The sequence below is a fragment of the Coturnix japonica genome, chromosome 2, assembly GCF_054131305.1.
Source record: "Coturnix japonica strain WE chromosome 2, WE-NBRP24, whole genome shotgun sequence".
Taxonomy (NCBI): domain Eukaryota; kingdom Metazoa; phylum Chordata; class Aves; order Galliformes; family Phasianidae; genus Coturnix; species Coturnix japonica.
Window position 1 is genome coordinate 92,567,806 of NC_140664.1, and position 12,613 is coordinate 92,580,418.

The 12,613-nt window shown below is 41.0% G+C and overlaps 1 protein-coding gene across 1 annotated transcript; it reads right to left on the reverse strand.

Annotated features, from left to right (window-relative positions):
* Positions 1-81: 81 nt before the first annotated feature.
* Positions 82-12,605, reverse strand: FRRS1L (ferric chelate reductase 1 like). Its single transcript, XM_015854298.3, has 5 exons — positions 12,227-12,605; positions 10,298-10,382; positions 9,711-9,849; positions 7,377-7,623; positions 82-7,178 (listed from the first exon to the last, which is right to left on the reverse strand). The coding sequence occupies exons 1-5, from the start codon at positions 12,429-12,431 to the stop codon at positions 7,006-7,008; spliced, it is 849 nt and encodes a 282-aa protein (XP_015709784.1). The 5' UTR covers positions 12,432-12,605; the 3' UTR covers positions 82-7,005.
* Positions 12,606-12,613: the final 8 nt, after the last annotated feature.

A 12,613-nucleotide genomic window follows, 5' to 3' on the forward strand; every position in this document is an offset into this window, starting at 1 on the left:
AAGAAATTAATACAACGCAAGGCGTAGACCTTTCTTCTTCCATTTCTTTTAACCTTTTATAAAAGCCAAACCACACACTTATTAGACTAAAAAATCATTTATTATAACAGGTTTATAAATATTGTATGTCACCGTCAAATAGCTAACAAGGCTCACTTTAACACCGATGTTTAGTATAAAACAGATGTTACAAAGCAATCCTCTAGGGCATGCATTGATTGTAAAATAATCCCATAGGTCACTATCACTCCATTATGTATTCATCCACTGTTACTTTCTTCTTTCAGAAAGACTGGTGCATGAATATAAATAAGCTGAAATGTTCGCTGTCTTCAAATGGATGCTGGGTATTGGCATACAGAACTGAGTCTAGTAAAAGAAAAAAGAACACCAAAAAAAAACCAGAACACCACTTAGCGCTGTACTTACGAAGTGCTTCTGTGTATTAGACCTAATTTTCATCTTGAGAATGCTGAATGAAATCAAAAAGGCGCAGATGACATTTCAGCTTCAACCATTACAATCGATGTAACACAAATCCAAGTGGCGAGCGTTAATGTATTTATGACAGTCTACTTAACTGCTAGGAAGTTAAAGCAAACCAGATCTCAGAATATATCCATCAGAAATGCCAAGACATACCCAGCATCTGATGTCACCTAAACAATACGGTTTTTGCCTCCTGTGTTTTAAGTATGACATTCATTGTTTCCAGTTATCCTGACAGTCTACATTGAAATATTTCCTTGATTCTTTAACATCTTTTTTTCATCTTGTTTGGGAAAAAAAAAAACCCAGGACAATAATAATGTGAGATTTTCTTCCACCAAAGAAGGCAACAAGAATGCCGCTTTGCAACACTGGAGGCCCGGGTTCGAATCCCCCTGTGGCGCAAGTGGTAGAAGTGCCGCTCTGCTACACAGGAGGCTCGAATCCCGGGGGTTGGACTTGATGATCTCTAAGGTCCCTTCCAACCTGCACGAGACTGTGATACTGTGAAGAAGTTAACATACTGAAAGATCGAATATGATCCTGTAGAAGGCAACATCACCGTATTCATTTATATTCTTCTGTATCACCATCCAAAAATGTGAGCTGGGAGTAAAAGAACATGGAAGCTTTTCCACTTTGTTTTAGGTTTTTGTTCGGTTGGTTTTATTCCCAAAATACAGTCTAACCTTGTGTTTTTAAACCATCTTACATGATTTTTTCACAGCCCTTCAACACATTCAGTATGCCTAAATATTGACTCTGGGAAGAATATGTTTCATTAATCTGGTTGATCGCTCTTGTGAAAAATCAGTGATGTTTTTGTTCCTTTGCATAGAATCTAGGCGAGTTTTCCCCCTGTTTAGTCTTCTACTATTGGCAACTTACAAAGTTGAACTGACTGATGTGAAGCTTAAGAGAGAGCTCTGAGACTAAATTAGGTATCACGCTGCAATCACTTTGCCGTGAGTAGGCAAAGAAGCCGTAAGTGATTTGCAGCTGCTTGGCATGTTTGAAAAATCCAGTTCCTTCCTTCCTTACAAATGTAAACATGAATTTGCATTAAGCAGCATTTAGAAACAACTCAGAAGATTACGGCTAACAGGTAATTCTGTAATGATTGGGTCTATATAAATAATAGCGCAGAAAAAGAAGGTTTATCTAGATCTTATTGCATCTGCAAAAAATAAGACACTCAGATATATGAACTGCACAGAATAGTTAGCAAAAATTAGGTGAAGAGCTGGCATGTGCTAAATAAATAAGTAAATGAACATACAGATTAATTTTTATACTCAGAAAATTGAGATTTTCTTTTAATTGCCAACAGGCTTCCAGTTAGACCCCTATCTGTGCTGGGCAGGCTGTGGAAGAATGATATTAAGCCCTAACACAATGCTACAGAAACCTTGATATGCTTCTTTGCATATCAAGTAAAATTTCCATGTGATTTACATACATCTTTGCCACATGTAAAGTCATGCAAAAATAGGAAGTAAGACAAAACCATGAGCCCTTCTTCATCTTCCAGCCTTACTTACAAACCATCTATTCATCTGTCCTGAAGTTTCCTTCTCCTAAAGCTGTTACTGACTACTTTGTGTTGGAGAAACCATGTGGAGAAGAGGTTTAAAAACAGCATATCTGTATGCATCGCACCAGTATGTCAAGGGGTCACAATGTTAATTTACTTTGCAGTAAAATCAGCAGGTTTGTATACGAGCTCAAGTTCTGCCTCTAGAGTGCAGTGCAGTGTCAACAGCCAATGTGCCCAGACGAAATCGAAGACCACAGGGTGTACGCTCTAAAAGGAGGATAATTTACCTCTTTTTAAATGTCTGATTCAGTAGAAGGACAGGAAAAGTAAGGGTAACAAAGACTGAAAAAGAAAGAATGCCTCTTCCTTTCCCCCGCAACTCACAACAGTACTTAGAAAGAAGTGGAGTATCATCCACAATACAGAGTTCTAACTGTGACCTGGCTGATCGTGAAGACAGCTGTCTTTCAGTCCTCCTTACCTAATAACACCCCTTTACAGCTGGGCTGAGACCTCTCAGGATCATCACACGTGGACACAGGTACAGGACATAGGCTAGTGACGAAGACCACAATACTTTTCAGAGAAGACATTAACACAGTTTTAACACCGTTTCACAGTAGCTGTTGAGCACAAGGAGAGATTTTCTTCTGGTCCAGCCTCATGGCAACCCAGTCAAGCTTCAAAGCTACTACCCGGGCAGTTTGCTGTTGCATGCATTGCTCCAGTTACTCTCTAATCCTTGCGGTGAAGACTGGAAAAGTCAGTGCCAAAAAACTCTTTCAGAACTGTTAAGACATTTGGGGAGTTCTCTTCAATTAGGGTGGCTACAAGTACTTATTTTCCTGCTAGCCAAGCATTGCAACGTCCATTAATAAAGACACCCATTAATAAAGCCTCAGAGGGCTTTAAAAATATCTAATCAAAATATACTCTTCCAGAAACAGAATAATTCTCTTATAATGTTACAACTGTAGATGAAAGCATCACCCTGTACCCAACAACATTCTAAAATCAGCTAAGCTTTTATCTGAGGAAAACATAGATAGCATCGACAAGTGTCTCAACTATACATAAAGTTATTTGATTCCACTGAAGAAAAACTTTATAGAAGTCTTTATTCTCTGATTATTTTTCTTTCTCCTATGCTATTCTTTATGTTATAATTTCTGGTCAAACTTGGTATTTATAATGGTTTACCTATCAGACAATACAGTCAAAACACAAGGTCCCTTTGTGATAGGCACCATCTCAAAGAAGCTGACTGCTCCTTCAAATAGCTTATGAACTTTAAGTATATGGGTCATAGATAAGGTGGACTGAGTGAGAAGGCGTTATGGTTAACATAACGAGCTATGGACAGAGCTGAATATGGTTCTGCATGGAAAGAATATATTTAAGACTGCTAATTAATGCCTTATGGTCTTTATGGTCTTATCTTTCATATTAATAATATTTGTAATTAGCAACCAAAATCAAATTTCCAAAGGCCACCATGCTGTAAACGTGACCTTTCTAAAGCTTCTGCTTCTGTAAAATCTTACCCTGCAGCAAGTTATTCTCACTCTCAAAATAAAAGCGCTTTGGAAATGTGTTATTTAATAGCTGCTTACTGGTAGTCACCATAAAGAATCTACAAATGATCCCGTTTTCAATTAGTTTGCAGAGAGCTACTTTGTAGTAACCATACAGCAGGGATCAATCCTGCTTTTAAGCATTAGGAAAGTATTAGGAAAGAAAACATGAAAAACAAAACACTTTCCATGCTCACTCGAATATTAATAATTATTAGTTACTATATAAAGCTAAGCACCAATGAATTAAAGCCTTTTCATTTCTCTTACAGCCTTTTTGTTCTCGTATTTACTCTCAGCCACCTATATCCAAGTGCTCGTACCTTCCTTGTTTTCCTGAATCTGGAAAGCACACAATCCTGCTTTTCCTACAACTCTCAGACAAAGTGCCACGATACAACAAACTTTCTACTCCAAAGAAAAAAACAACAAAAACCCCACCACTTATCCTACCTCCTGAATCTAATTTATCTTCATTGTGTGCCCCGGTGACGCAGTGGTAGGAATGCCACGTTGCAACACTGGAGGCCCGGGTTCGAATCCCCCCTGTGGCGCAAGTGGTAGAAGTGCCGCTCTGCTACACAGGGGCTCGAATCCCAGGGGTTGGACTCGATGATCTCTAAGGTCCCTTCCAACCCGCATGAGACTATGAGACTATGATGATACTATGATTTCCAGTTCTCCTTAAACACTCTACCAAACATTTAGGGAACACACAGCAGCTTTTCTGATACCTGAGAAGTAGCGTACAAAAAGTAATAACATAGCTCAGCCATAGATTTAAATGCCAAGTAATAGATTGTTTTGCTGCTTGTTGTGGACCTTTATTTCCTCCCAATTAATTAGAAATGCTTAATTAGTTCTAATTAGATATTTTGAAGCTCATGGATCGAGGTCATTTAGAAGCGCTAATTAGGAGTGCTAATATTTCAAAAAGAGAAAAAGACAACAACAAAAAAAAGGAGCTGTATTTCTACCCCAATTTAGAGCACGGGTACATCTGTGGCCTGGAGCAGTTTATGCTTTGCACGGGGCATTCCCATAAGTGGCTGTGCTTCAGCTCTGACCTCAGTATTGCTTTAGAGCTTGAACTTTCAACCTTTACAAAGCTCTAACTCCCTGCAGAGTGCTTTACAGTGCAAAGCAGCTCTACGTGTGTTGTATATTTACCTTGGTGTTATTATTGCCATATTTAACATATGTCTCTGCCTAGATCTAGCCAGGCTATCTTAAGTGCAGTGCTGTATTAAAGGAGCCCAAATGGGTTTCTAGCGTACTTCAGTATGCTTCTGTTATTAGATTACCCTTTTAGTGGGCAAGTGGGGAAATGCTTGAATCTAAACCAGTAAATTAAAAAGCCATAAACTAAAGTAACCCTGAGGCCACTTTGAGCAGCTGTGATTTCACAAAAGGGGCTTTAGTATCTCAGCTCCCAAAACAGCCTAGACTTCAACACTGGAGAGAAGGAATTGGCCCTAATAACTTCCTCACTTCACCTGGCTGCTTACTATAAAACTCATTATCCGAGACTTCAGCTCTCTGCTTCTGCTAACCTTAGACCTCAGTTTTACAATCACGAAGGTCCAAAACTGACCTTCCTTATCAGGTGGCTTCCACTACATAATTTCATCAGATTGTGAGTTGGTTATTCCACTTGTGGAAGGTAATTTACACAAAAGAAGCTACTATATGCACCTTGAAAGTTCACTTCAATTTGCATTCTTCTCTTCCCTATTTTAGTCCAGCAATGTTAAGCAAACAAATCCTTAAAGACATCAAAGAAAATGTTGTATGTTACTGGGAAATCTTTTTCTATAAAGATAATAAAGGTAATAAAGGATTTGTGATGGAGTTGTGATTCCTTTTCAAGCCTATTTCACTATTCTTTACTTACAGAATTGCTTTCAAGAATGTAGAACCTAAAATAAAACTATTAACTTCATTCCATGAAGAACGATGCAAACCCAGCAAAGCTTGTTACTTTTTTTTTACAATCTATACAGGAATGAAAAAACAAAGAGCATCTATCACATGTTTTACCAGATCCTACATTACAGAGCCCTTAAGTGCATCATGTTAGAGAATTCTGGTGCAATAATGCAAGTTGGGAAACGAATGAACAACTGTACCTAAGCACATTCAACTGCTACACCTATACATGTCACACGAATTACATAAATTCTCCACACAAATTCAGTGTTTTCAGAACATTCCATGGCTCAAATGTATTTTGACACTTTACAGTTTTATAATATTTAGCATTCATCTTCGTATCATTTATTGGTGATAAAAAATGGAAGTGCATTCCCTTTTTAGCCCATCTTTTCCACTGTAACTATGTTTCAGCAGCAATTTCGTGAAATAAAAGGTGCTGATCTTTTTATTAATTCTTATCTCAATTATATCTCCGTTCCTTTGTAAGCGAACATCTGCTGCTCATATTCACCTTTAACATGAACAGGATATACAAGAATATAACACAGTAAAACAGATTTCTTGGTACTGCTCCACAACTATTTAAAAACATATTTACACATCAGCAACATAACTGCTTTTAAATAGAAAGAAAATCATACTTCATTGATTGGGAGGATGTTCTATGGCTTGTTAGAAACTTCAGTGTTCTCTGTGGCTTACACTTGCTTTTCCTATGCATGGAGAATTCAAATGATTGCATTCTCCTTTCCCTTTGTTTGCATAATGCAATATCTCACTCAAAAAACAAGCAGGCGTTTCTTTCAGGAAGGCTGTTGAAACGCTACTGTTGTAAAGACATTGATCATTTCTTTCCATTAAAAAAAAAATCCTGTTCTTGCTTTATTATTCAAGGATTGTTTTGGAAAGTACCAGAGCAAATAAACTTTGATAAATATTCATTTTAAGAAAACATCCAACTGTCCATTCAGGAAGGGTAGCTTTTATACTGCAGTGTAAGCATCCTGATCCTAAGTTCAGAAACCACACTTGGACTTTGCACCAGAAGTACCAAACGGTTTTATAATGTTTTCCCAAATTTGCTTTCTGGGAGCAATTTGGAAGGCATTTTTTTGCTATTTGATAAGATGTGCATCGCTAAATTTTCCTAACCACACATACAGGCACCCCTCCCAAACACACATACACACGCACGCACACACACTGATTTTACAAAAGTCTTTGTTAAGCAAGTAGTCACAACACTGAACATCGTCTCCTATTTGTTCACTGGTTATTCTTAAATGATTTGTCACCACTCAGCCACTCAAAAGATGGTGATTTCATTCTTCTGAGAAGCTATGTTCAAAAGCAGCTAGATGACGATGGCGGTGTGATATAAATTCCAATAGAAATACGCATCATCCATCCATCATATATCCATCCATCCTGAGAAGCTTTCACTGGCAAATTCTTGTTACTTTCCAGAGGTCAGGGGGTTCCCATCAATAAATAGAAGGTCAGTGCAACAATGAGGAGCAAGCAGAATGGAGAAGAAAAGGTCTGATAGGCAGCTGATGGCATGAAAATATCTTCATACTTGTAAATACTGACCACACGCTCTGAGACAGGTGGTGAGTCTATATCGTGACGAGTTATAGAACCTTTAATAGGCAAGGGCAGAAAGAAATAACATCAGCTGCATTTGACTTCTAAAGATTTATCAAACAAATAGGTAGAAAGACTTAATTTTCATACATAGAGGAGCATGCAGCGTTACAATGTCAGTGAGTAATAATGTCATTGAACGATTTTTATCAACCTTGATACCTAAGTTGTCAGTACCACAGATATCAACTTACCCTGAATTGCTGGACCCCAGGCAAACAGATAGTACCAACTCAAGTGCAGGTCTACGATAGTTTCCTCTCGAGGAACATATACAGGACGCTTGAATCGACATGTTACACGATTGTTTTCAAAAACCCCCTCTTCATCTCTAGCAGGATTTCTCTGGATTTCTTTAGCCCACTGACCAACATTGTAAAAGTGCTGTATTCGGACTCTTCCATTATCATCATGAACACAAGCCATGACATCATCTCCTCCCTACACGGCAAAAACATTTTTGCAAAAGGAAAACAAGTGTCATAAAGCATTTCCTCATTTATTTATACAATTTCAACTATTAAAAAACAACCAAGACTTGGGTCTCTAATTCCCTTTTTCTAAGTTACAAATACACACATATTCTTTTCCCTAGGAATGTTTCTTTATGCAGATTGAACAGCATGGACTAAATACTGTCGTTTACTTACTCTTACCATCTCTGCGTTCTTGTTTGGATCTTTCTAAGATCCAAAACAACCTAACATACACAACACAGTTATAAGGCATGATATCACCCTGACATCACACAATGGACCAGCAGAAGGCTGTTTTCTTTCATAATGTGTGAACTTCTGGGATCTCGCTTCAGTAAAATTGGCAGTCTTGATTCCTTGATGCTTGCAAAATCTACTGTATTGCAGTAGAATTGCAATATAACTTAATAAGTTAGAGAAGATTAATCTACTAAATCTGTATAACTATTATCATAAACTACAGACTGTCTTTTCTAATCTCACGTTCACTTACGATAATATAACTTCTCATTTATCTTAAGAGAAAATGAGAAATGATCAGCCAACAGTAACAATACAGAATATTGTAGAATACCAGAAAACATTAATCAACTTGCGCCTCTTCCTATAGTACAAACTACCAATCAAAGAAACAAGGAATAGAAAGAAGTGTGAGGCAATTGTTTGTTTAAGTCGCTCACAGAAACATTAAAATAGTTGTTAGAATAGTTTATTCAAGGTAACTGTTAAAGTTGCAGAGCATTGCATCACTCAGGTATTAATTTTAGGAGCACTGTCTTGCTGTCATGAACCATTAAAACACTGCAAGTTTGATGCGTGGCATTTTGCTGAATGCCACTGCTGCAGGTATCACTACTATGTTAGACATGGGCCCTACTCTTCCAACACAAATCTTTCTGATAGGTCACACTGATTCCGCAAGCAGTGCTTGCTAGCGTGACCATCCATCAGTCTGCTGTTATGGGGAAAGGATTCAAAAAGGGCACGGTGTATCTCTCTGGGACTATGTCCATGAAAGCCTGGTAAAGATGTGTCAAAAGTGAGGGAATAGGGGAAAAAAAACAGTTAAAACACATTTCAAGAGTTTCTGTACCCAGTATTATTGCAGGCTACCTTTCCAACTTCGGTCTAGAGCCCATCATTGCTACTATAATGTTAAAACTATAATGAAAACTATAATGTTATCTGAGACAAAGAAATAGGTCACAGGAGTTAAAAAAAAATCTGACAACCCAAAAACACTTTTTTTCCCTTGAAGTTTTTTTCTATCCAGGCCACAATGTTTTCATCAGGGCCTCCATGGTACAGCCCCTTTCTCACAGCAGAGCTCTTTTGATGCAAAGTCATTTTACCATTAAAGTATCCCAGATACCAAAACACCCTCAAGTTATGACAAGGGATGAGGTCAGCAGGGGAACAAAAGAGGAAGGCTTCTCTGATGCGACAAATTTATAATGAAAATCTTTCCGCTTTCATTCTTATTACTGGAAACTGTGATTTCATGTGCTGTTTGGTCCACCTGGGCTGAAAGGTAACATTTGCTTTAAGGCATAGCTATCTATCTATCGTACCGTGCCAACCTTCCAGCCACCAAGCACAAGCAGAACTCTACCTGCTCAGGAAAGCCCATAGGCTACAGCACACATCCTCGTGGCTGGGAAACAAGAGAATTTTCACAGTTTAAAGTGAAAGCCATATTTGTATCTCTGAAAGACAGATGATTTACTGAAGCATAAAGCAACATGATACTTTTGTCCTGAAGTGCCTTTTGTCCAAGTAATGTCAACGTGAGAAGCTCAACAGGATGTTATAATAAAAAGACAAAAAGTTAGTAATATTCAGACACTCAAAGATAAACCAAAACACTGTTTAGCAGAGAAGGGAAAAGCAGTTTTGAGGAGACAGAAGACCCAGTGGCTATCGGATACTTTGCTTTCAACAAGTCAGTTTTTACATATATGCTCTGCTTTTGACAGAGAAAATATAAAGTATTAATATTGCAGCATGCTAAAGTGTTCACACTATCAACACGAAGAACTTTAAGAACCTTACCATTTTCTTGTCTGAGGAAAATCCCACTGCCACCCAGCCGTCAGTATCGGCACTCAACTCAAATTCAACATCAGCTCCTATTCTACGGTAACTGAGGAAGTAGTCACAAGTCTCTGCGTTACAGCCAGGTTTGCCATACCTAAATGGAAATGGAAAAACACGCAAACTTTGCCTTTCAACTTCTTACTACAGAGGTTATGCTTCTGCAAGAAAAACTAAGAGAATGTGAAACGTAAATGATGCTCTATTAAAGTACTACTAATTGCTTGCAAATATCACTTTTTAAAAATAAGAACATAGAATATTTAATCATAATGACAAGCAATTACATACGCACAGCATTACTGTGTTGAAATGCTGAGTCCCTGTTTTGTAAGGAACTGCTTTAGGAAAATGTAAGGATCATAAGTTAATCTTGCCCACAACTATGATGCCCTTAAATAATCTAATTTACTTGAATAAAACAGTCCTGCACTACAGAATAGGTTCCCAGATAATAAAAACATATGGAACATCAATCAAACACTTAAGTGCAATCAATCAGCATTTGCAAATGTAAGGTACCTGTGTTTTTATCTCAGACTGACCTGAAGCATCCCTTTGTTCTTCCACAATCATCCACTCTGATTTTTGCAAATGGATCCACAGGAGGTGCAGTGGGGAAAGGGTAGCCTGCAGAATGAGAACAAAGCATAACCAAACAGATACAAGGAGAAAAAAAGCAGTAATGCAGAAGATAAGGAGTTCCAATAGTGTTTACTTTGACTGGTGATAAGTGAGTTGCTACCTTGCCACAGACACAGTCCCTCTATCAGTGGGTCCAGGATTGAGATACTAAAATAATACAGAGAAATGAAAAAAACCCATTTCCTCAGGTTTGCAACATTCTTCAGGTGCACAACAACAATGGAACACAACTTTGCTACAATAAGGGCAGGAAGCCTTCCACTGACTATGTAAGCTCTGGCAGCACCAACATGAAGCAGGCTATTCAGCTAAGGCTTGAGGATCTCCACTCAGCTGGCTCTCTGTGCAAGTCTGGATCCCTTGGAATCCAAGGCAGAGAATTCTGACTCCTCAGCTTTAGGAATGAATACTGAATGGATACTTTCTCCTTTAAGAGGTACAGCAAACATGCACTGAGTCGGAAGGGAAGAGCATCAAAACAGGCAATGCCTGCAGCAATGACCTGCAATCACTTGTCAGGTAAGGCACAGAGAAGACAGATAAGGAAGATCTATGACTCCAGGCAATAGCTTATTTGCTGTTCTGTAATACAGTGAAGACATGGCATGAACATCTGCAAGCAGACCTTTCCTCTCTTAGAATCACTGAATCATTAAGGTTGGAAAAGACTACTAGGATTATCTAGTCCAACTGTCTGTCAGTCCATCCCCACCATGCCCACTGACCATGTCTATCAGTGCAACATCCACATATTTCTTTAATACTTCCAGGGATGTTGACTCCACCACCTCGCTGGGCAGCCTGTTGCAATGCCTCACCACTTCTTCTGAGAAGAAATCTTTCTGAATACCCAACCTGAACCATCCCTGGTGCAACTTGAGGCCAACACTCTCATCTTATTACAGAGATTTGTTTTACAAATAGCCACCTTCGGTTCTAGTTCATCTAACGTGCAAGTGGGAAAGTTCTGTGTTCATTCCATCATGCCAGCAATGTACAACATAGGTTTTACTGTGAAACATCTACTCTGCAGATCGATTTTGGCTTGCAGAGGTTCAGTTTTTATTCTATAAACATTGGTATTTTAATGTGATTTTAGTCAGCCAGCTTAAAAACAAAGCACTATGTTGCATAGCCAGAAAAAGCTCTGAAAGTTGCAGGCTGCAGCATCTCCGAACAAACAGGAACACGTGCCCTGAATGCCCTGTGAGCCCTGATTCACTTTCTAGGCTTCTGATGGTGCCAAAGGAGAGGAAATATGCCATAACCCGCAAATTACAGCTTCCATTAGCCACACCATGGGCTAGGTAAAGCAGTCAGCTGGTTTAAGCATACAAAGCCAGCAACGTTTCACAGCAGTTCAGAGTGGAGCATCAGTACCAGACTGACTGCAGCACATCCCACCTTCTCTCCGTTTCATTTTTTCCCACTCTATCCAACATCTGTTTCGAAAAAAAGCAAAACGCGGCTGTATTTCTTGCCACTCACACCATCTCACGGCACTTCAACAACACGATAAACCCCTCCATCACTCTCCCGTGCCGACAGAGCACCGCACTCCGGGCACCGGCCGCCGCCTCCCGCCGCCCTCAGCCGGGCCCTGAGCTCGTGCTCCGTCTCCCCTCGCTTCCTTCGGGCCCTCAGCCCCGATGCGGGCAGCCCCCCGAGCCCGGCGCGGCACCCGGCGGCCCGCACGGCGTTGGCTGCGGGCAGAAGATGGCGGCGGGCGCTGGCCTTCGTCCTGAACGCCGCCGCCTCCCGCTCGCCACGGCCCCGCGCTGTCCCCGCCGCCCGCCCGCCCGCCCGTCCTCCCTCCCTCCCTTCCGCACCCTCCTCGGAGAGGTAGCGCAGGTCGTAGAACTCGCTGGCGAAGGTGCCGTACGAGGAGTCGTGGTGCGGCATCGCCGCCTCCTCGCCCTGCTCCCCGCCGCCCGCCTCCCGCCGCCCGCCGCCCTCCTCCGCCGGGCTGGCGGCGGAGCCGGCCAGGAGCAGCAGCAGCAGCAGCCGCCGAGCGCCGGAGCTCCGCACCGCCATGGCGGCGGCGGCGGCGGGGTGGGGAGGCGGCGGAGCCGAGAGCGCCTGGCGCCCGCCCGCCCCGGGCTGCTGCGCCGCCGGCAGAGCGGGGGCGGCGGGGAAGGAGCGGAGAGGAGCGGAGAGGAGAGGAGAGACCGCCCCGGGGCCGGCGGGGGAGCGGGGAGGGAACGTGGGACGGGGGC